The 24666-nt window shown below is 35.7% G+C and overlaps 4 protein-coding genes across 5 annotated transcripts in view; 1 reads left to right on the forward strand and 3 right to left on the reverse strand.

Annotated features, from left to right (window-relative positions):
• Positions 1-374: 374 nt before the first annotated feature.
• Positions 375-5953, reverse strand: LOC103140165 (forkhead box protein N2-like). Its single transcript, XM_007555167.2, has 5 exons — positions 5809-5953; positions 4402-5016; positions 3129-3250; positions 2032-2087; positions 375-1688 (listed from the first exon to the last, which is right to left on the reverse strand). Exons 2-5 carry the CDS (start codon positions 5002-5004, stop codon positions 1348-1350), a joined length of 1122 nt encoding a protein of 373 aa, XP_007555229.2. The 5' UTR covers positions 5005-5016; positions 5809-5953; the 3' UTR covers positions 375-1347.
• A 2380-nt stretch (positions 5954-8333) lies between these two features.
• LOC103140109 (forkhead box protein N3-like) lies at positions 8334-11609 on the reverse strand. Its single transcript, XM_007555073.2, has 3 exons — positions 11466-11609; positions 10059-10673; positions 8334-8917 (listed from the first exon to the last, which is right to left on the reverse strand). The coding sequence occupies exons 2-3, from the start codon at positions 10659-10661 to the stop codon at positions 8792-8794; spliced, it is 729 nt and encodes a 242-aa protein (XP_007555135.1). The 5' UTR covers positions 10662-10673; positions 11466-11609; the 3' UTR covers positions 8334-8791.
• A 947-nt stretch (positions 11610-12556) lies between these two features.
• Positions 12557-22378, reverse strand: yif1a (Yip1 interacting factor homolog A (S. cerevisiae)). Of its 2 annotated transcripts, none has more exons than XM_007555074.2 (9): positions 22263-22378; positions 21861-21909; positions 19573-19817; positions 18177-18281; positions 17156-17234; positions 17016-17073; positions 16778-16933; positions 14875-14968; positions 12557-13131 (listed from the first exon to the last, which is right to left on the reverse strand). In XM_007555074.2, exons 2-9 carry the CDS (start codon positions 21889-21891, stop codon positions 12973-12975), a joined length of 927 nt encoding a protein of 308 aa, XP_007555136.1. In that variant the 5' UTR covers positions 21892-21909; positions 22263-22378; the 3' UTR covers positions 12557-12972. The 2 variants fall into 2 exon arrangements, with proteins under 2 accessions (XP_007555136.1, XP_016528453.1); XM_016672967.1 differs by lacking the exon at positions 22263-22378 and adding an exon at positions 22031-22116.
• fibpa (fibroblast growth factor (acidic) intracellular binding protein a) overlaps positions 22091-24666 on the forward strand; it is a 28101-nt gene continuing 25525 nt past the window's right edge. Inside the window, exon 1 of the mRNA XM_016672966.1 lies at positions 22091-22163. The gene's annotated coding sequence lies outside the window, so the exon portion shown is untranslated. The remainder of the gene's footprint in view (positions 22164-24666) is intronic.

Raw genomic sequence — 24666 nt, forward strand, 5'->3', positions numbered from 1 at the left:
AAACAGAAATAAAAAATTAATACTTAAGTGAATTAAATACATTTTGAATAGATGTCAAATTATATAAAAAAGAGAATATTTGAAATGGAATACAACTAAAAATGTTACTACCAGGATAAATTAGTAAGTAACAATAGATATGTTTTACTACTGAAATACTTTTAGAAATAGTGTTTTAGAAAAAGGTACAGGACTTTTGAAAAGGAGAGTTGTAGAAGGTAAAATCACACATGAATTCAAGTCTTTATGTTGTTAATTTGGTGGTTTTGTACGATCTATCTGTAATTAATTTCTAAGAAAATGTTGAAATTATGAAAAAAGAGAAGACGAAAATATTATCTTTACCAAACAAAATAAAGATTTTATTTCACAGAACAGAAAATGAGAAACACTGAATTTACAAAAAAAAAAAAAAAGGTTTTAGCCCAACTTATTGTTTTTAAACTAAATGGCAGTGGTAGTGTTACACTTACAAAGAAACTAATGCTGTTTAATGACAGCTTAGCTTAAAAGTCTTAAAATTATAAAGAACAAAGGAAGTCTGGGATTTAAAAACATACATAACATCAAAAACATCTCTAACAAACAGGATCAGATAACAGAAAAGAGATTTATATAAATATTACTACCAATACTTTACTGTTATTCTTCTAGTGCTTTTCCATACTTCCTCAGTACATTTATGATTAATAAGTACATAATAAATTAAATATACTTTATTGCCAAAAATACTTTTAGAAACCTTTTTCAGAAAAGGAAACAGAAAAACATACATTTATTAGAACTATCTATTAGAAAATGCAATTTTGTAACTAAGTGTTCATGCCTTGATGTGGTATTTATTTGTTAAACTTAATGGTTGACTGTAAGAAACTTTAACCAAGATGTAATAGCAACATTACGTCGTCTCGGCTTGGAAGCGCTCTTTCCACCCCTGAGGTTGCTGAGCTCGAAATAGGGGTGCACCGACGAATCGGACCAGATTTCTTTAATTTCGGCCGATACTTGCTAACAACAATATTTTTTCAGATACAAAAAAAAATAAAAATTGGTATGAGCAGGTCAGCCTTTTTAAACATCATTATCGGCAATAAAAATGCAATCGGTGCACCCCTAGCTCGAACTGTTAGAAACATTACAGCAAACACTGTAAAACTGAACTTTTAATACTTCAAGTTTTAAAAACATTTTCTGATCTGTTTCCGTATGATCTAAGAGTTCAGGATGGGCGTTCAAAGTGCCTGAATACAGGAGGATTTTTACTTAATTCCTTTTTAATATCTCATAATACAATAAAGTCTAAAGGGGAAACATGAGTTAATGACTGAAACATCTGGGTAAATTGAGCTAATATACACCACCTGCCAGGTCCAACAGGGACCCGGCAGCTTCCTGGGCCTCCACGTCTAGCTGCAGGATCTCCACAGTCTCCAGGTCCAGTTCAGACTCGCTGGGCAGCACCAGGTACTGGCACTGGTCGGACTCGTAGTAGTGCAGCTCGATGTAGCCGCTGTCGGACAGCGGGTCCTTTTCGGTGTCTTCGCTGACTTCGTGCGGCTGGTATTCGTGCGGCTCCATGGTGACCAGCTCCTCGTGATCCGGGGTCAAAGGGCATGGCAGGTCTTCGGAAAAAGGCGTGTGCATTTGGGGAGAGGAACTAGAAAGAAGCAGGGCGTGAGAAAGAGAGTCTGCAGGAGGTAAAGAAGAAAATAAGAAAGATTAATCACTAAAATCGTAACATCAATAGTCTATTTAAGAGTCAGGATATGTAACAAAGCAGTAATTAAACACTTCACAAAGCAAATTATTGCGTAAAGAGATTTAGGCTTAAAACACAGCAGACTAATGACGAAGCCCGTTGCTAAGACGAAGAAAGGCGGTTGCCACGGCAACAGAAAACAAACACTGGAACAATGGCGCGCGCTGAAAAAAAGCCGTGATAAAAATGCCACAGAAAGCTGCTTCTTCCCTGGCGGAGAGCTCTGGGTTTTAGGAGAGGCACACAAACGTGACGCTGGTGTCGGTACCAACCTGAGATCTCCACCGTGTCGCACACTGCAGGCACCTCGTAGCTGGTTCCATCTAACCTGCAAATGAAACCGCAAGACAATAAATAAATTAATAATAAATAAATACAAATAAAATAAATTAAAAAAATAAAAACACTTGTAAAAGTGTAAAATTTCTTAGAAAGTCCTCAGATTGTACCTGGAGTGAGAGACGATAGGGAACAAAACACCTTATGTTTTTAAAAATACTTTTAAATACTTTTGAAAAGTAGTTCAGTAATTATAATTTTAAATCTTTTCCACTGATAAAAATCTGACAAGTTTACCACTTTACTATTAAACCACTAAATAAAATATAGCAACTAACTGCCCTCTTGTGGTTTTCTTTTTTGTTACTGTTCTTACCACTGGAAATCTGGTGGACTCAGACAATGAACTTTCAGAGACACATAAAGTTACAAAATCGGTCTTCTATCACCTGAAGAACATTTCCAGGATTAAAGGACTACTGACCAAAAAAGATCAAGAGTAACTCATCCATGCATTTCTCTTAATTCAAATTCAAAAATAAATAAATGATCCCAAAGGAAAATAAAATAACTCCATATTAATTCAGATTCTTCAAAGAATTATTGTAGATAGTGATGGCTGTTGGCAGGAATTACCTCCTGTAGCAGTCTGTATTACATTGAATTTGAAGAAACTTCTGACTGAAGTTGGACTGAGAGTTCCTTTCTGAGGTAAACCAAATATGAAGAATAATATAATGTAGTAATATAATGAAAAAATAATCATCTGACATTTACAGTAGGGCTGCACCTTGATTATGTTAGTAATCAATTATTCTATTGATTATTCTGACGACTAATCAGATAAAAACTTTGGCACAGTCTACAGATTTTTCATTTAACCACTAAAGCATTTTTACACAATGTTTGACGTACATTAATAGAAGCAAATACACTAATAATTCCTAAAACTTTATTGTCTAAAATGTAATAACAGCATTACTGTTGATCATTTGTAGTTTATTGTTTGGATGGATTTGTAGCTAAAGAAATTCTCCTAACCAGATTAATTGTTTCAGCCCTAAATTACTCATGTTTTGATTGAACTCACAGTACAGGCTTGTTGATCAGACAGCTGCTGGAGCCGTGATAGCTGTGGGTCTTCCTCAGACCCTCCAGCAGCGCCAGCCGATACTCTGGACACACACACCACAGCGACCCCTTCCCCACCGACTGCAGCAAAACACACACGTACACTTTCATAACACATTTAGCTGGATGATACATTTTTCCAGTAATTATTGTGATAAACAATAATATTGATATAATTGTATTGAATATAATTTTATGTGTAAAATTATATTCTATTTTCAAGTAATACAGCTGGACAACATGGCAGAAAAACACATAATATAAGCCTGTCATATCAGTCAGTATTGATAACTGTTAACTGTTAGTTATTGATTAGTTTTTTATTTTAAATATCTGAAATACATACGACCTTTCCTGTTTTACCCACAGTTTTCACTTCACGTCATTGTTTTTTATTTTTAAGCAATTATGAGGCACAATGGCAGAACCTGGAACTGCTGCTGCCAAGTTACTCAGCTGGTTGTTGCTAGGTAACCGAAGAGCGAGTGAGTTGCTAGGTAACCAAAGAGCGAGTGATTTAGTTGATTCTGCTAACCTTACTGAGCTAGCTGTTGGAGGCTGAGCAGCTAAAGCCTTTCCTCTGTCTACATCCCCTAAAATGCTGTGCGGGTCAGTGAATGTATTGAAAACTAAACGCTGGAACTGGAGGATATTTAAAATCACCAAAATAAAACATGACAACAAAAAACAATAAATAAAATAGAAATAAAAAAACACAACTGAAACTATTAAATAAAATTATTATGATGTTTCTGTAAACTAAATAGCCCGTAGGCATGTCACGATAATAAATTTGGCTGGATGATAAATTGTCCAATGATATCCGATAATATTGTTGTCTTGAGACCATTTTAAAGTAACAAAATGATAATTACATAATAATTCAAGTTCAACCTTTCAAAGATCAATAAACTTTAATTTCAATGGAACTTTTAACATTTGAACTGGAAGACATTTTAAATATTCAAAAATAAGCAAACAAAACAAATAAAATGAATTATGAAGTCTCTGTAAACAATATTTCCCTTCATAAAAATGGTCTAGTTGAGACAAATCCATCAGACTGAAGACTTTTGTAATCCAGTTTTTGGTAGAAAGAGAGAAAGACGTGGCAAATTAAAATCATTTTAATGCAGTTCATTGATTTACAGCCTTTTGCGACAGGCTTACTTTCATATAATATAAACATTTGGACTCAGTCGTATAATTTCAACTGACTTTTGTGCACACACCTGGCTCTTGTCCCTCTGAATGCGACGGAAGCTCTTGCTCAGCGACAGGTTGTGTCTCACCGAGTTCCTCCAGCCGCCGGTGGCCGTCCTGTAGTATGGAAAGTTGCTCACGATCCACCCGTAGATGTCCTTCACCGGGAGCCTCTTCTGAGGAGAATCTTCTATCGCCATGAAGATGAGACTGCTGAAGGAGTACGGCGGCTTGGAGGAGGCCGCCGCCGCAGGAGGAGGAGGAAGCTGCCCGGGCTGTCGCCGGGGTAACGGGGTCACTTTGGTCAGAGGCTGCAGGGGCAACAGATCGCCCCTCTGGTGCAGCCAGCTGAGACAGGTCAGATCATCCTGGTCGGACGTGTCCCAATGTCCCAAGCCGCGTCCTTCGAGGCACTGAGAGGCGGCGAGGTGTGAAACAGGAGAGGACGAACGAGCGGACTCCGCTGCAGCCGGAGACAGAGAGATGGGGGACGGAGGGAACGAGACGGGTGACAGAGGGAGAGACGGAGGTGAGGAGGTCAAGGTCAGAGAGCCTCCGAGAGCAGTGGGAGACGAGGAGAAAGGTGGCAGCGTGTGAGAGCTGTTCTTCATTTCTGTTAGATCCAGACTCATTCAGCTGCTTGGCTGCAAAATACAGAAATTCAAAAATACTTTACTGATCCCACCTGCTGCTGTATGTAGCTAGTTTTAATTCAAAATTATTAAAAATAAATGTTGTAGAGATGGTCATGGTAGTGGGCAGGAAAGATCTCCTGCAGCAGTTTGTATTGCAGCAAATTTGAAGAAGCCACTGACTAAAGATACTCTGTTTTTCTAAAACAATCTCATAAAATTATGAGATATATATGGTATATATATGATATATATGTGTATGTATACATATACATATACATATATATATATATATATATATGTACATAGATAGATAGGTGTGCAAAGCAGGATATCTTTTTAGATTTGTAAAATGTATTAAATATATATTTTTGCAGTACTTTGTGTTAATCTAGCACCTAAAAATCCTCTGTTGTTTACATTAAAGTACCACTTTAAGAATCTTTTCTGATAATCCCAGGTTAGAACAGTAACATCATGGCCAGCCGTTCCCCTCTGATGAGCATCCTTTCTTTGTCCAAAGTCCAGACTCACGTTCCCATCAACTTAAACCTTGAACTTTAAAGATGCTGCGAAAATAAATTTATATGCTTCAGCCTAACCAGGACTATCATAAGCTGCATTTATGACGCTCTAAAACTTTGTATGAAGCCACATGGCTCTATTGTGGGGCAGGAGGCAAATGGCGGAACAATATAAAGTTTCATTTAGCTATACAAGAAAGCCGCCTTTCTCCTCACAGGTAACCCCCATGTCGGCGCTGTTCGCTCTTTAAAAAGCAAAAAAATTAATTTTTTTACTCACCAGATACCAACAAAGATCAGTCAACCGGAGCTCGACTCTCATCAGAAGTCCAGCAGGTTCGGGAGGAATGTTTAAGGCGAAACCCGGACGGGTAAAAACGTGAAGAGTCGCAGCCGGACACCTCTTCCTCCGTGCCCTGTTGATATCTGCCGTAACCATGGAAACCGCAGAGAACGCTCTGCGTGCTGCGCGCTCCCGTGCGCAACCCCGCCGCAGTAACAAATAGGTGTAAAAAACTTTAAATATGGCTACAAACCGTAGGAAGAGTCATAATACAACCCCAACAAGAAAAGAAACGTTTTATTTTCTTTTCTCCAAAATGCCGGATTTGAATGGAAGGGATTTGTTTTCATTAAATCTAAAAGTAGAAGTAATCATTTAATTCAAAAATACTTTATTAATCCCAGAAAGAAATTAAATGTAACTTACATTGTGACATCTGATTTTCTTAAAAAAAAGAAAAAAAAGAAAAAAGAAGGTGCTGTAGATGCAGGCAGTTGTGCACAGAAAGTCTCCTGTAGCAGTCAGTTACAGCGACAGTGACAAAACCTCAGGACAAATGTGACTTTCATGTCAGTCTAAATTGATTAATTCAGATCTTTTCGACGCTTTCATATGTGGTACCAAATTGGATCCTTATTCCCATATCTTCATACAACAGAAAAATTATAGGAGATAATCAAACTGTTGCTGTTGCTTGGATTTGCTGTTCCTGCAGCAAATCCAAGAAATACAGAGGCTGAATGAAGTACAATCGTCCAGCTAAAAACGTTAGAGTTTGTGAGGAAAAAAGTAGAAATAAAATAATTTTTTCCTTTATTTCGAATGGGATAATGTTGATAAAACATGTAACTCAAAAACTGGACTCTGGAGCCTTATTTCCAAAGGTGTTTTGTTGCTAATCTGAAACAATTTATTCATTTCCCTTTAGTTTGGGTGCTTTTGGTTTTCAGATGAGTGGAGAATGGATTCCAGGATGTCCATTGACTTTCCCTTAATTTGGATTGTCACTTCCCGTAAGCACTATAAAATCAAATTAGATTTTATTACATCTTTACAGGAGAAATATTAACACAGAGAAAAAAAGTAGATACACAAAGCTATATATTTGTTTATTTTTTTCATCACACAAAATCCAAACTTTATCATGCTTTGTCAAATGTAGATAAATAAAAAGAAAATAGGAGCTGGGCGTACCGTTTGGTTTAAACACTGAGAAACATGTCCACAGACATGATACGAAAGCTAATCTGCACAGAATCAGATCTGATGTTAAAACCTTGGAGCCCTTTTAGTTGGGTGTTTAAAAAAAACAATAATTTACCAGCGTTACTTTACAATCAAGCAGCAGACAGAGGCGCTTCATTTCACACATTCTGCTCGTTTCGATGAAGCGGAAAAGCTTCGTAAATACGCTGCAGCTCAACACCAAACAAATGTTCTCCGTTTGTCAACAAAAACAGTAAAAGGGCGAGAGCACAAACAGTCTTAACCTTCTAACCTGACGGTCACCTGACTAAGTGAGACGTTAACCAGTAGATAATGATTGGCTGGAAGACGGCGGTTGCCACGGTAATGTAGAGACGGAGCTGATGCTTGGAGTTCGATCCCATTCCCATCGAATCCGAGGAGATGGAGGGCAGGATCTTCATTTTCAGAGATCGAACCTACGGGGTTTGTAATTAATTAATAACATTTTAATCAAAAACTTTTAGCACTTTCAATTCAAAAACACTTTTTGCTGCTTCATTGTTGAATAAATAAATAGACATATAAACTAAACAACAAATACATTTATTGTATTTGATCTGTTATTTAACCATCAGATTGGTGCAAAGTTCAATCATACCCAGAGATGAGTGGATATACTTGAACTTTTTTGGGGGGAAAAAAATTACTTTTAGGAGTATTTTTACTTCAATGTACTTTTTAATTTCACTTCAGTAGTTTTATTATGAAGTATTGCTGCTCTTATTTGAGTAAAATTACTCAGTAATAACCCAGAGTTGTATTTGGACATAAGATTCCTTAAAACCTTTGCCCAGATTCTTACAAATTAAGGAATTTATTTAACAGAAAGCAGAGATTAGATTCTCAAAGAAACACCAGAAACTTAAGCTCTTTGATATTTTACATTAAACAGCTTGGCTTGATCTCAACAAGTGTTCGGTTTTCACATTATGCCCTCTAAGCAGGTTTAATCAATATACAAATGCAGTACCTGAAGCTGCCAGAAGAGGACACAGATTTCCTATTCATGTGAAATAGAAAACAAAAAAAAAACTGCTGGGTGAACGTAGAAAACTGCTGACAACTTTTAGGGAAGAGATGCACCGAATTTGTCCAGAGGTCAGTGGATTTTTTCCATTAAGCACATTAAAATACCATGTGTGTGTTTTTGTAAACAAAACAAAACAAAANATTCAAATTCAAAAATAAATAAATGATCCCAAAGGAAAATAAAATAACTCCATATTAATTCAGATTCTTCAAAGAATTATTGTAGATAGTGATGGCTGTTGGCAGGAATTACCTCCTGTAGCAGTCTGTATTACATTGAATTTGAAGAAACTTCTGACTGAAGTTGGACTGAGAGTTCCTTTCTGAGGTAAACCAAATTTGAAGAATAATATAATGTAGTAATATAATGAATAAATAATCATCTGACATTTACAGTAGGGCTGCACCTTGATTATTTTAGTAATCAATTATTCTATTGATTATTCTGATGACTAATCAGATAAAAACTTTGGCACAGTCTGCAGATTTTTCATTTAACTACTAAAGCATTTTTACACAATGTTTGACGTACATTAATAGAAGCAAATACACTAATAATTCCTAAAACTTTATTGTCTAAAATGTAATAACAGCATTACTGTTGATCATTTGTAGTTTATTGTTTGGATGGATTTGTAGCTAAAGAAATTCTCCTAACCAGATTAATTGTTTCAGCCCTAAATTACTCATGTTTTGATTGAACTCACAGTACAGGCTTGTTGATCAGACAGCTGCTGGAGCCGTGATAGCTGTGGGTCTTCCTCAGACCCTCCAGCAGCGCCAGCCGATACTCTGGACACACACACCACAGCGACCCCTTCCCCACCGACTGCAGCAAAACACACACGTACACTTTCATAACACATCTAGCTGGGTGATACATTTTTCCAGTAATTATTGTGATAAACAATAATATTGATATAATTGTATTGAATATAATTTTATGTGTAAAATTATATTCTATTTTCAAGTAATACAGTTGGACAACATGGCAGAAAAACACAAAATATAAGCCTGTCATATCAGTCAGTATTGATAATTGTTAACTGTTAGTTATTGATTAGTTTTTTATTTTAAATATCTGAAATACATATGACCTTTCCTGTTTTACCCACAGTTTTCACTTCACGTCATTGTTTTTTATTTTTAAGCAGTTATGAGGCACAATGGCAGAACCTGGAACTGCTGCTGCCAAGTTACTCAGCTGGTTGTTGCTAGGTAACCGAAGAGCGAGTGAGTTGCTAGGTAACCAAAGAGCGAGTGATTTAGTTGATCCGCTAACCTTACTGAGCTAGCTGTTGGAGGTTGAGCAGCTAAAGCCTTTCCTCTGTCTACATCCCCTAAAATGCTGTGCGGGTCAGTGAATGTATTGAAAACTAAACGCTGGAACTGGAGGATATTTAAAATCACCAAAATAAAACATGACAACAAAAAACAATAAATAAAATAGAAATAAAAAAACACAACTGAAACTATTAAATAAAATTATTATGATGTTTCTGTAAACTAAATAGCCCGTAGGCATGTCACGATAATAAATTTGGCTGGATGATAAATTGTCCAATGATATCCGATAATATTGTTGTCTTGAGACCATTTTAAAGTAACAAAATGATAATTACATAATAATTCAAGTTCAACCTTTCAAAGATCAATAAACTTTAATTTCAATGGAACTTTTAACATTTGAACTGGAAGACATTTTAAATATTCAAAAATAAGCAAACAAAACAAATAAAATGAATTACGAAGTCTCTGTAAACAATATTTCCCTTCATAAAAATGGTCTAGTTGAGACAAATCCATCAGACTGAAGACTTTTGTAATCCAGTTTTTGGTAGAAAGAGAGAAAGACGTGGCAAATTAAAATAATTTCAATGCAGTTCATTGATTTTGCGACAGGGTTACTTTCATATAATATAAACATTTGGACTCAGTCGTATAATTTCAACTGACTTTTGTGCACACACCTGGCTCTTGTCCCTCTGAATGCGACGGAAGCTCTTGCTCAGCGACAGGTTGTGTCTCACCGAGTTCCTCCAGCCGCCGGTGGCCGTCCTGTAGTATGGAAAGTTGCTCACGATCCACCCGTAGATGTCCTTCACCGGGAGCCTCTTCTGAGGAGAATCTTCTATCGCCATGAAGATGAGACTGCTGAAGGAGTACGGCGGCTTGGAGGAGGCCGCCGCCGCAGGAGGAGGAGGAAGCTGCCCGGGCTGTCGCCGGGGTAACGGGGTCACTTTGGTCAGAGGCTGCAGGGGCAACAGATCGCCCCTCTGGTGCAGCCAGCTGAGACAGGTCAGATCATCCTGGTCGGACGTGTCCCAATGTCCCAAGCCGCGTCCTTCGAGGCACTGAGAGGCGGCGAGGTGTGAAACAGGAGAGGACGAACGAGCGGACTCCGCTGCAGCCGGAGACAGCGAGGTGGGGGACGGAGGGAACGAGACGGGTGACAGAGGGAGAGACGGAGGTGAGGAGGTCAAGGTCAAAGAGCCTCCGAGAGCAGTGGGAGACGAGGAGAAAGGTGGCAGCGTGTGAGAGCTGTTCTTCATTTCTGTTAGATCCAGACTCATTCAGCTGCTTGGCTGCAAAATACAGAAATTCAAAAATACTTTACTGATCCCACCTGCTGCTGTATGTAGCTAGTTTTAATTCAAAATTATTAAAAATAAATGTTGTAGAGATGGTCATGGTAGTGGGCAGGAAAGATCTCCTGCAGCAGTTTGTATTGCAGCAAATTTGAAGAAGCCACTGACTAAAGATACTCTGTTTTTCTAAAACAATCTCATAAAATTATGAGATATATATGGTATATATATGATATATATGTGTATGTATACATATACATATACATATATATATATATATATATATGTACATAGATAGATAGGTGTGCAAAGCAGGATATCTTTTTAGATTTGTAAAATGTATTAAATATATATTTTTGCAGTACTTTGTGTTAATCTAGCACCTAAAAATCCTCTGTTGTTTACATTAAAGTACCACTTTAAGAATCTTTTCTGATAATCCCAGGTTAGAACAGTAACATCATGGCCAGCCGTTCCCCTCTGATGAGCATCCTTTCTTTGTCCAAAGTCCAGACTCACGTTCCCATCAACTTAAACCTTGAACTTTAAAGATGCTGCGAAAATAAATTTATATGCTTCAGCCTAACCAGGACTATCATAAGCTGCATTTATGACGCTCTAAAACTTTGTATGAAGCCACATGGCTCTATTGTGGGGCAGGAGGCAAATGGCGGAACAATATAAAGTTTCATTTAGCTATACAAGAAAGCCGCCTTTCTCCTCACAGGTAACCCCCATGTCGGCGCTGTTCGCTCTTTAAAAAGCAAAAAAATTAATTTTTTTACTCACCAGATACCAACAAAGATCAGTCAACCGGAGCTCGACTCTCATCAGAAGTCCAGCAGGTTCGGGAGGAATGTTTAAGGCGAAACCCGGACGGGTAAAAACGTGAAGAGTCGCAGCCGGACACCTCTTCCTCCGTGCCCTGTTGATATCTGCCGTAACCATGGAAACCGCAGAGAACGCTCTGCGTGCTGCGCGCTCCCGTGCGCAACCCCGCCGCAGTAACAAATAGGTGTAAAAAACTTTAAATATGGCTACAAACCGTAGGAAGAGTCATAATACAACCCCAACAAGAAAAGAAACGTTTTATTTTCTTTTCTCCAAAATGCCGGATTTGAATGGAAGGGATTTGTTTTCATTAAATCTAAAAGTAGAAGTAATCATTTAATTCAAAAATACTTTATTAATCCCAGAAAGAAATTAAATGTAACTTACATTGTGACATCTGATTTTCTTAAAAAAAAGAAAAAAAAGAAAAAAGAAGGTGCTGTAGATGCAGGCAGTTGTGCACAGAAAGTCTCCTGTAGCAGTCAGTTACAGCGACAGTGACAAAACCTCAGGACAAATGTGACTTTCATGTCAGTCTAAATTGATTAATTCAGATCTTTTCGACGCTTTCATATGTGGTACCAAATTGGATCCTTATTCCCATATCTTCATACAACAGAAAAATTATAGGAGATAATCAAACTGTTGCTGTTGCTTGGATTTGCTGTTCCTGCAGCAAATCCAAGAAATACAGAGGCTGAATGAAGTACGATCGTCCAGCTAAAAACGTTTGAGTTTGTGAGGAAAAAAATAGAAATAAAATCATTTTTTCCTTTATTTCGAATGGGATAATGTTGATAAAACATGTAACTCAAAAACTGGACTCTGGAGCCTTATTTCCAAAGATGTTTTGTTGCTAATCTGAAACAATTTATTCATTTCCCTTTAGTTTGGGTGCTTTTGGTTTTCAGATGAGTGGAGAATGGATTCCAGGATGTCCATTGACTTTCCCTTAATTTGGATTGTCACTTCCCGTAAGCACTATAAAATCAAATTAGATTTTATTACATCTTTACAGGAGAAATATTAACACAGAGAAAAAAAGTAGATACACAAAGCTATATATTTGTTTATTTTTTCATCACACAAAATCCAAACTTTATCATGCTTTGTCAAATGTAGATAAATAAAAAGAAAATAGGAGCTGGGCGTACCGTTTGGTTTAAACACTGAGAAACATGTCCAGAGACATGATATGAAAGTTAATCTGCACAGAATCAGATCTGATGTTAAAACCTTGGAGCCCTTTTAGTTGGGTGTTTAAAAAAAACAATAATTTACCAGCGTTACTTTACAATCAAGCAGCAGACAGAGGCGCTTCATTTCACACATTCTGCTCGTTTCGATGAAGCGGAAAAGCTTCGTAAATACGCTGCAGCTCAACACCAAACAAATGTTCTCCGTTTGTCAACAAAAACAGTAAAAGGGCGAGAGCACAAACAGTCTTAACCTTCTAACCTGACGGTCACCTGACTAAGTGAGACGTTAACCAGTAGATAATGATTGGCTGGAAGACGGCAGTTGCCACGGTAATGTAGAGGCGGAGCTGATGCTTGGAGTTCGATCCCATTCCCATCGAATCCGAGGAGATGGAGGGCAGGATCTTCATTTTCAGAGATCGAACCTACGGGGTTTGTAATTAATTAATAACATTTTAATCAAAAACTTTTAGCACTTTCAATTCAAAAACACTTTTTGCTGCTTCATTGTTGAATAAATAAATAGACATATAAACTAAACAACAAATACATTTATTGTATTTGATCTGTTATTTAACCATCAGATTGGTGCAAAGTTCAATCATACCCAGAGATGAGTGGATATACTTGAACTTTTTTGGGGGGAAAAAAATTACTTTTAGGAGTATTTTTACTTCAATGTACTTTTTAATTTCACTTCAGTAGTTTTATTATGAAGTATTGCTGCTCTTATTTGAGTAAAATTACTCAGTAATAACCCAGAGTTGTATTTGGACATAAGATTCCTTAAAACCTTTGCCCAGATTCTTACAAATTAAGGAATTTATTTCACAGAAAGCAGAGATTAGATTCTCAAAGAAACACCAGAAACTTAAGCTCTTTGATATTTTACATTAAACAGCTTGGCTTGATCTCAACAAGTGTTCGGTTTTCACATTATGCCCTCTAAGCAGGTTTAATCAATATACAAATGCAGTACCTGAAGCTGCCAGAAGAGGACACAGATTTCCTATTCATGTGAAATAGAAAACAAAAAAAAAACTGCTGGGTGAACGTAGAAAACTGCTGACAACTTTTAGGGAAGAGATGCACCGAATTTGTCCAGAGGTCAGTGGATTTTTTCCATTAAGCACATTAAAATACCATGTGTGTGTTTTTGTAAACAAAACAAAACAAAACAAAAAAAACCTGAACCTAAAGAAAATTATTTACCCTAAAGGACAAACTCTGGAGCTTTGCTCTTCATGTGGTCGTTGTTACAAAAGTCTGTATATTCTTGTATTTCTTCAAAAAATCCACAGTGCAGATGCCTTTAAAATTATGCAATCAGTTGAAAATGACAGAGCATGACTGGGATTGAAAGCATTGTCTTAAAGGAACAGTGACTGTATTTGTTCACTCCATTTTAGATTCAAATCATGAAGAATTAAAGTGTCCCAAGAACGGAGCCTTGCGGGACTCCATGTGACACCATTTATAAATGCCAAGTCACAAAATGTAACCCGAGTCTGCAAAAAAAATCAAAACCCTTTCAGAATCACTTTTCCAACCAAAAATATTTATTACTTTTTCCTTTTCTCAGTATCAATGTTTTAGTTGCTTTCTGACAACAACACAAGAAAGTGAAGGAAAGCAGCTTTACAGTGCGTTCAGTCATATTAAAATGCAATAAATGTGACCAAAGTAAATAAGAGTTTAGCAAAATCATGTTGAGAAATTGGCCAACACCAATTATTAAAGAGTAACTAAACCACAGATCAACTTTTTATTTCAGATAAACTGTCCATGTTGGTTGTTTAAGGGTTCTATCTTTACAATCTGTGCAAATTGCGACATTTTTGTGTAAATTTGGCATGAAAACCGTCTTGATTTTGCCCTCTTGAGGTTGAGGGATGGCTCCTGCCGCTGAATTTTCCAATTGGTTACATTTCAACTTGTCCGCCCCCCTGTGTCTCTTGGCTCCGCCCCCTGTGTCTTTTGGCTCCGCCCACTTTGGTGACATTTTTCAGTTATTGTCTGGTTGGTGGGTTAAACAACTTCTGTTTTATTATTATGTAATAACACTACAACTTGATTTAATTTTCTAAACACTTAAAATAATAGAATAAAGTTTGTATTTAGTGTTTAAGTCCATATTTAGTGTGGTAGGTGAAAATATTAATACTTACAATGAAGAACATCAGGGCACAAGAGGACCAGGCGAGGGCAACATAATAACCGTCGCTGCCAAACATTAAGCCACACAGCACCGTGAAGATCATTCTGGGTGGAAATACAAACACGCACAGTAATCAACGCATTTCAATAGAAATAATAACAGAACCAGGGCTGAAACTAACAATTATTGTAGTTATCAATTTTTCTGATGATTAATCAATTAATCTGATTTTTAAAAATGGTATGTTTTGCAAACTTTTCATTTATAATTAAGTCTTTTTTTATACAATATTAGAAACAAATTAAAATGCAAATGAACAAATAATTCAACTTTTTTTTTAAAATAAGAAAATAAATATTTTATTCAGTAGTGTATCCTTTAGCTCAGGCCTTTATGTTTGACTTAACACCTTTATTTAGTTAACTAATATTGGATACCACACAGTGCCAACTTTGCATTATTTTGTCAATAATGATACTTTAATGCAAAATTGCCACTTTTAATGAACTTTCAGAGCAACTTTGCATTAAAAGTGTCATTATTTACCGAATGACACTTCATGACAACTGTTATAAATATTCATAAAGACTCCTTCATGTTCCTAACAGATGTTATGTCATGTCAGTCTTATGCACAACCCGTCAAATAAAGTGTTACCGCTAAAACTTTGCCACTTGAAGGATAAGTATAATTTAGACATGAATTTTACAGATACCTGCAATTAAGAGATCATTATAGAACAGAATCAGGTGGGATCCCTCTGTGGAAGTGAATGGTGTGATTCAAATTGTGATAAATTCATTCAGTGGAACAAAAATTAAAATCATTTCTACTCTATATCAAAAACTGATGATGAATAAACATTCGACTAAATACATAAAAGAAAAATGGGAATCAGAGCTTAACACGACAATTTCAGATGAAGATTGGTTAGATATGTGGAAAACACACCAGATTTCCACCAATTCGCGGATATGGAGGGAATTCACTTGGAAAAATCTAATACGATTTTTCATTACGCCTAAAGTCAAGAATAGATATAGCGGCACAAATTTGAGGTGTTGGAGGAATTGTGGATCAGTGAAAGCTGATCATGCACACATATTTTGGAACTGTCCTAAAATTGTCCAACTTTGGAAAAATGTGCATGAAACTGTGAAGATGATTCTGGGATATGATATTCCTATGAACAGCATGGTACTGTATCTTTGCAATTTTAACAATATCAATTTAAGGGTGAAAGACAGGTACCTGATAAAGATAATGTTAATAGCTTGCAAGAAAGCTATTACAAGGAACTGGGGAAAGACAGACCCCCCTTGTCAAGAACAATGGACTGGAATAATAGAAGAAATCTACATTATGGAAAAACTGACACATCGATTGAGACTCCAGCAAACACAAATGGAAGAAAAGTGGATGAAATGGACAACATTCAAGACAAAAGACAGCGAGAACAAATAAAGGAAAAACTAGATATACCAGATAGGACAAAACTTAAATAGAGGAACGGCTCCCAAGCAAAAGTTTTGTGTTGTGAGATGTTTAAAGTGGAATGTTCAGATATGTAAACTAATGTGAAAAATTTCAATAAACAGTTAAATGGAAAAAAAAAAAACTTTGCCACTTGAGGAATTCTGGGTAGAAAATATTTACAAAAAAATGTTTGACTTTCTTCATCTTAAATCCAAAATATATGTTTTCTTGTACAGTTTTGGCTCTGAGTGGGTTGTTCTTTAATCAAATCGCAGTTAACCATCGATTAATCGATTACTGAATTAGTTGACAATTATTTCAATAATTGATTAATTGTGATAATCGTTTCAGATCTGACTATAAAAGAAGTTATAATCGCGTTTTGATGGATACCTGATTTAATAAATTAAAATATGAGCATTAAAATATATATTTACCCAACATATTTGTAACCACTGTAGGCGATGAGGTCAAAGGTTGAAAGGTCGCTGTGTACGGTCAGCAGATACAAACTCAGCAACATGACCAGAACCTCGATGATGATCCAAACCAGGGCGGTGCTGGCACAGAGTCCCAGAACCTCTGGACTGAACCTGCACACAGTCAACAGACAAGATTAAGCTCATCTGACACAAAACCAGCATAAAAACAGTGAATAGAGAGAGAAATGTTCACCGTTTTTGAATACCAAGAGCCATTCCAGCCAGTAAGATGTAAGTAATGAAAGCCATGGCTGTGAGAAAGAGGAACAAATATTAAATAAACAAACATCGCAGAATTTCCTGGTCCTGATTGCGTGTTTACAGACAACTTACTGGGTATGTAAAGATCAGGTGCATTTACATCTTGCCTTGGCGTGAGCGGAGTGTCGCGATGGTACCGGACCTCCCAGTCCTGCAGGAAAAACCACCACAGAAGAAGAAAACTTAATCTAACAAGATGATGTAAAGAACAACAGATGATTTTACTTGAGAAGAAGACAAATTTGAAAGCAATTTGAAGATGTCTGCTGAATTAAAAAAGGAAAGCGTTTAGAAGCAGATTATTTTTGTAATTATTCATTTTTCTGTAACATTTTATTTATTAATTTAAACATTAACTAAACTGTAGCAGCTTATTTGTGAAGACTAATTTATGCAGTTTGATACATCACTCTGCTCTTAAGCATTCTCCATAAACTAAATACTAAACCAGAATTTCTACAATTTATGAATAATAAACAGACTCATTTAATTTTAGCCCAATGTACAATCTAACCCCGTTATTCGTTTATTTGGGTCCAACTAAACGAAAACAAGAAAAGTTTGTTCTGATTTAACTTCAGACCGTGAGGGAAAAAAGTCATTTTATTCAGTGCATCTAAATATCTGGTTACAACTGTAAAAGTTGCTACTGAAGTAAAAATTTACTTTTTATAAGATAAATGCAGTTAGGAAGATCAGAAATATCAGCAGAAGTTCATGACGTTTTTAATACAGATTTGATTAAACTTCTGTTGTAACGTTTTTTATCTTTATCTTTTTCAGAAGAGTTTGCATCATTTGTACTTTATAAACTGTTAAGTCTCATAATAAGGGTAAATGAACTCTGCTAAAAAGTTAAAAAAAAGTTAAAAAAGTGTTTAAAAGCACTCATGAGTGCTTCTAAACACTCAGATAATCACATCCCATAAACGTTCATAAACAGCAGTGAGTGACTGATGAGGAGGCAGACTGTCTCATCCAGTTTCAGTGTAACAAACATTGAAAAATAAAACAACCCTGGATAACGACGTACTGAGCGCTTTGTTTCATGGCAGGGCGTGACGTGGAGGGCGGTCAGGTGTAATCAGATTACCTGATGTGTGTAGGGGAACATGAGGATCATGAGTTTCTTCAGGACGTATCTGGTGTCCACTGCGAAGAAATACTTCAGCTTGTTCACAGACATGAACCTGTTAATCTGAAATGCAGAGCGTAAACATTAACAAACGCAAACCGGATGAATGGACAGAAATGAGTCATTTATTTAAAAAGCAGGAAGTAAACTCCTTTGCTTTTAAACTTCTAACCAAGCGGAACGGCGCAGGCTTAAAGTCATCATGACGATTCAACTGTTGTCTTCAGCCTTAGGTAAATATTAAGAAACATTTTTAAAAAATCAGCTTTCCTTTGAATAACTCTGAGAAACTGAGAGATAAAACTACTTTTGGTTGTATTGAAATATATAATATACATCCAATAAATATTACAATATTACTGGAGAGTAAATTTATTTCAGGAACTTAATTATGATGATTCACAGTTCTATGGAGACTGGAGAAACAAGTGGCCATTACTTTAGTTATTGATTTATCTATCAATTATTCCAACAATTATTAATCACATAAAAAATGGTTCATTTTTTAAACAGAAAAATAAACATTTCATTGCCCAAAATACAATAAAATAGCTTGATAATTTGTAGCAAAGGAAGAATCTTTAGCTAAATATAATACTTAAAGTCATTTCTGCTTGACTCAACATCAGAACAGTGGAGGAATGATCCAGTGATTATTTATTGGATTAATTGATTAGCAATTGGATAGCAAAAGATGCTTAATAGTAGATATTTTTTACTGAATAAGAACCAGGTGAAGTCAAGTCTAATCTACTTGAAGAGTTTAGGTAGAAAATAATTACAGACTATTTTTTCTTTTATCTTAAAATATGTATATATTTTTGTACACTTTTGGGCAAATAGCTGCTCTGCATATTCTGTTCTTTCAGGAAATTACCTTTCTTTGACTCCAGTTAACAAGTAATCTATTACTAAATTAGTTGACGATTATTTCACAATTTGATTAACTGTTTCAGTTCCAATGGAAACTGAGCGTGAAAAAACTTTTTATTACCTGTAAATTTAGGGACACTTCATAATCTCCAAGACACTTAATTTAAAAACTAATAATCCAGTCACCTCTAAAGAAATGGATCTAATCTGTAGTTTAATGAATACATCATTCTGACAGTTTTGCAGAAAATTATCGTCTTCCTAATTTATGAAAGTCGTCTAAATTCTCAAAAATGACGTGGATTCATTATATATTTTTGTAAAGAAAAATAGGGAAACATGCTCTTAGTAGAAACTAAAACTTTATTTGCCTCATATTCCCAATGTAAACAATAACAGATTAATGAAGCATATAGAAGTTTTAAAAAGTAAAATCTCTGAAGCTATAAACAGCTCAATCAGCCATGCTGACATCTCTCACCTCCTTGTTCACCATGTCTTTCCCCTGATTGGCTAAAGACGAGCCGTACATCATGGCGGCGCTGGCCATCGGGTCGGCGAACAAGTTGTTGACTCCCGTTCCTCCCTGCATGTCGTTCGAGGGTCCCGCCATGTTGTAGGCGGGAGTGTAGAAGCCCTGGCTGTTCATTCCAGGCGCCGCTGAGCTGGTGTCGTCAAACAACACCGAGTCTCCTGCAGAGGGCGCTGCACGCGCTCTCGGCTTCGCTGTGGACAAACGGACACGACGCAGTTCAGTTTCCCTTCTTCTAAGACGCCGATCGATCAGCCCAATGCACTGCTGAGGTCCAATAAAAGCTTTGGAATAGCTTATCCAGCATATGCTTATTTATTTTACAGAATTTATAGTTTTTATTATCTGTACACTGCAAAAAAAATTTTTTTGGTGTAGCTTTTAGTGAAATTATCTTATTACACTTGAAATACGACAAAACTGACTTGCAAGTAACTTTTCACCAAAATAAAGGAGCTTGTTTGAAGTACATAATTTCTTAATATTAACACAAAAAAAATACTTGTTTCATTAGCAGATTATTTCACTTATAAAATGGGAAAATGTCTTGTTAAGTGAGATAATCTGGCAATGGAACTGGTAGTTTTTCATCAATACTAAGTTATAATTGACCAAAAATAAGCTCATGTTTCTTGATGAAAAGTTACTTGAAAGTTAATTTTGTTTTACTTCAAGTGTACTAATATATTTGTAGTAGAAGATAGAGAAAAAAATACTTAAGACTGAGTTTTTGAAGTGTATCAGTTATTGTGATGAATTTGTTGTCATGATAGGAATTTTTGGTAACATTTTATTTGAAGGGGTGTGCATAAGACTGTTGCTATGAAGCGTCATTTGGTAAATAATGACACTTTTAATGCAAAGTTGCACCAAAAGTTGCATTAAACGTCCATTAAATGCGTCAACTTTGCATTATTCAGTAAATAATGACACTTTTAATGCAAATTTCCATTAAAACATGCATTAAAAGTCCATTACAAATGTCAACTTTGCATTAAAAGTGTCTTTATTTACTAAATAATACTTCATGACGACAGTCGTAAACATTGATGAAGACTCCTTCCTATTCATATAATAATTGTTATGCCAGCCTTTTGCACACCCCTTCAAATAAATTACTTAACTTTGATTTATCACTGTTAAAATAACTCACAATTAATGATGTTTATAACCTCCCAAAATGTTACTTTTTGTCAGGATTCATAGATTTTCTATTTTCTCCACTGTTTGTTCAATAAAAACATCAATAAAGACCAATAAATTTGAAAACACTCTGTGCAGCTGAGTGATACAAATCACACTTTTTTATGTGACTAATGTCTTAAAGAAGCACATTACCAATAAAAGGGAATGTTTTACAAGAGCAGTATTTGTGTTTGTGGCAGTATAATTGCTGTGACACAAAGTCACAGTCATGAAAAAGAAGAAATAAACACTTTTTATTGTCACTTTTATCATTATTCCATAGCAAAAGATAAAACTTTAAGTCTGTATCGCCCAACATTATCTATAACCCATAATTATACAATTACAAAAAATATAGTAAAATGACAATATCATTTTTGTTAGTCATTTATGATCTGACTGTGTTGCATGTCATTGATAGGAAATAGATATTTTTGTGACAAACTCAGAGATTTACAGATGTGGTAAAAGAGGGGATGAAGTTAGCTGGTGTGAGGGTAGAAGATGATTCATGGTGACGAGAAGAAGTCTTACAAGACACTTTAAGATGTGAAATTTTGCTAAGTTTATAAAAAGAAACAAAATCTGTTTAGATTGGTTATCAAATACTGGCTATAGTTGTTTAATTTTAATAGAAGGAAGTTGTGGAAGTTTTCAAATAGCTTTATTTCGCTCATATACCCAATAAACTATATTGGTTAATTATTTATTTCCGTGTGGTTTTTAACAGAAATCCAATCATCGGTTTAAATCAACAGCTGTTAAAATCACTTGCTTAGATTTTCACACATGATCTGTCTCATACCATTTCCATGAGTGAAGGAAACTTCACCCTAATGACGTGCAAACTGCAAACGTATATCTATCTATACATTTACCTTTACAATACACAGCATCACTTGCGGTAAAAATGACGTAAAACTGACCTTCAGCGATACGTCATTACTCAAATGAACACACATTAAAAAAGGAAGTAGATACTATGACTGGATTTTTCTGTAAAATCTTGCAAAGAAGTAAAACAGCAGTCGGTGATTCAGATTTCCACTTACTTGCTCTGTAGCCTTGATGAGGCAGATCCATGACTCCAGGAGACGTTAGCTTCAAATTAAAAACAGTAACACGTTAGCTAGTAGCTAGGCTACCTTTCTCACTAACTCCAGGTGAATTTTAGATTATCTAACTGTTAAGAGTTTTATTCCAACTTTTAAATAGGTACAACCGTATTTTTTATGTACATATTGTCAATTTTCTGTGTTGCTCCGAACTTGTTCTTGCTGAAAGTTGATGCTAACAGACAAGCTAATATTAACGTAACATTCCTTCGCTTTTTTATTTCGCGTCCGAAAAGACGGGTGAGTGAGCCTCCTCGGCAGCGTTTATAAAAACGTAGTTTATGTTTAAATTAATTGTTTAGTATTAAAAAACACAGCACGGCAGGGAGGAGTACTTACCTGCAAAGCTAACGGTAGAGGCTACAAGCTACGTGGCTAACGGAGCTAATCCCTCCCATTCACTGCGATTGGTTGACATCTGTCTGCCTGCGTGGCAGAAACTATCCAACTCCTCACTGAATAATACAAATAGTACACAGACTAATGTAACTCTGTGTTCAGTGTTACTGGACATAAAGTAGCATCCTGAGGAAATTTCGCACATTTTGTAATGCAAGATTTGGAGAGTCAAGTTTATTTGTATCTGGCACATTTAAAGAACAAGACATGCTGCTTTCATGACATTACAGGGACAAAATAAAGATAAATAAATAATGAAATGTGCCAGTTCAGACTAAAATTATTCAATATTCCAGTTGTTATTAATCAAATAGGATTTCAGTCTTGATTTAAAGGGACTCAGTAATCCAGCAGTTTTTCAGTTTTATGGAAGTCACATTTATTTGTAGTTCAGCATAAAGGTAGTTCGTAAAAACATAATAGTCACCGATTATAAAACAAGCAATAAATATTACATTTTGTCAAATGTCATCATTAAAAATAATCAAGTGAATATACATCAAATATATAATCAGTGTTAACCTTATCACTAAACAAAGGCAGCTCTTAAAAAAGAGATTTTTAGCTTTGTGTTTCAGCTATTTTGTTGTTTTCTGGAAGTTTGTTCCAGATAAAAAAAGCATAAAAACTGAATGTTGCTTCTCCATGACACTGATGGAGTAATCAATGTGACTATAGATAAACACAAATGAGTTTATGAAAGTTTAGAAATGTTCTTCAGGTGTGATAGAAGGCTGATTTTGTAACCGTCTTTATGTGACGCTGAAAGTTCAGGTCTGAGTCCATCACTACACCCAGATGTTATTCCTGTTTTGTAGTTTCTGACTGTAATAATTGAAGCTGTGTGCTGACTCTTGGTTGTTCCTCTTTAGGTCCAAAAATAATAACTTCAGTTTTGTTTCTGTTCAGCTGGAACAAGTTGTGGCATGTCCATATATTGATTTGTTCTACATATCGCAATGCTTGAATGGGTTCATAGTCTCCTGGTGACATTGTAATGTGGAACTGTGTGTCATCTTCATAGTTATATCAAGTAATCTTATTATTTGTTATAACCTGAATTAGAGGGAGCATGTAGATATTAAATAGAAGGGGTCCCAGGTTTGAACCTTGGGGTACTCCATATGTGACTTCTGCCTACAGATAACTACTCATCGGAACAGTACCCCAAGGTTTAATCCTGGGACCTCTTCTATTTAATGTACCAATTGACTCCAGTCAAACGTTTAAACAGAGTTTTTCCAATCAGTTTGCTGGAGATTGGCCTGTAATTTTCCAACAGCGATTTGTCCAGACTGTTCTCTTCCAGCAACTGTTTGAGAACTGCAGCTTTTAAAGCCTGAGGGAAAACAGCTAATGGGAGGAAGAATCAGACTATTTCACTAACAGCAATGCAATAAAAGGTAAAGAGAGGAGCTTCAAAGTGAGAGGAACAAAGATGAAATGGGGAAATTGAGAATGGATCACCCACTTTTCATTTGCATGTAATTAGAACATTGTCCAGTACGTAGGACAGGACTTTTCCGTCAAACTAATTGATAGACAGGCAAATTAAAAACAGCTTAAGTGATTTATTTGAACAAGTTGTTTTTCCCATATTTTTGTTATTCTAAAAATCCAGCCTCAAATTGTAATTTACTAAATTTTTGATACCTCATACATAATCAAAATTGTATTATTTTAGCGAATTGGCATCCGGTACAAAGCTTTTAAAGACAAATAGGAGTTTTTACACGGACATTCAAAAATCTCAAAGTTCTACTTTTTTCTCCACTTTAAAACCAGTTTTACTCCCCAAATTTCAGCTACACAGCAAAAGAGATAAAATTTTACGAAATATTTCTGGTCTATTTTCTATTGCAAATATCTTTGCACTGGTGAAATATGGCAAAATTAACTTAGAAGTAACTTTTCAGCAAGATACAGCTGCTTGTTTTTAGCCAATAAAAAAATTTAAAAAACCCTGTAAGTTCAAATTGCAGATTAGGTCACTTAATCAAACATTTTCCCAGTTAAAAGTGAAAAAATCTGCCAGTGAAACTTAAACTTTTTCACCAAAATTAAGGAGTTATTGACTTAAAACAAGCTCCTCTTTCTTACGGAAATGTTGCTTGTAAGTTAAGTTTAAATAAGTTATTATTATTATTGCTTAAACTGTACTAAGATATTTGGTAACATTTTGTGTTTTTGCAGTGAATACTTGAGATGAAGTTGAAAAAGTTAAAATGAATCGTTTTTTTAAATTCAGTCACTTTCTTCTCTGCACCAGCTGCTATGTTTAACACACCACCACATCATGATATTGTCATCACTTTGCTTCAACTTTAGCCCCCTGAAAATATGT

Source organism: Poecilia formosa, unplaced genomic scaffold (genome assembly GCF_000485575.1).
Source record: "Poecilia formosa unplaced genomic scaffold, Poecilia_formosa-5.1.2 Scaffold68, whole genome shotgun sequence".
Classification (NCBI taxonomy): Eukaryota; Metazoa; Chordata; class Actinopteri; order Cyprinodontiformes; family Poeciliidae; genus Poecilia; species Poecilia formosa.

Bases quoted from the DNA above. Each gene is read 5' to 3' on its own strand.
- yif1a (XM_016672967.1), bottom strand. The intron at 19,818-21,860 runs GTAAGTGGAAAT...GTTTGTCCACAG, and splicing joins TCATCAAGGCTACAGAGCAA to CGAAGCCGAGAGCGCGTGCA. The intron at 16,934-17,015 runs GTGAACATTTCT...GACTGTGTGCAG, and splicing joins GCTCTTGGTATTCAAAAACG to GTTCAGTCCAGAGGTTCTGG.
- LOC103140165 (XM_007555167.2), bottom strand. From the start codon at position 5,004: ATGAGTCTGGATCTAACAGAAATGAAGAACAGCTCTCACACGCTGCCA. The intron at 3,251-4,401 runs GTGTGTGCACAA...GTTTTGCTGCAG, and splicing joins TTCAGAGGGACAAGAGCCAG to TCGGTGGGGAAGGGGTCGCT. The intron at 1,689-2,031 runs GTTGGTACCGAC...TACCTCCTGCAG, and splicing joins CGACACGGTGGAGATCTCAG to ACTCTCTTTCTCACGCCCTG.
- LOC103140109 (XM_007555073.2), bottom strand. From the start codon at position 10,661: ATGAGTCTGGATCTAACAGAAATGAAGAACAGCTCTCACACGCTGCCA. The intron at 8,918-10,058 runs GTGTGTGCACAA...GTTTTGCTGCAG, and splicing joins TTCAGAGGGACAAGAGCCAG to TCGGTGGGGAAGGGGTCGCT.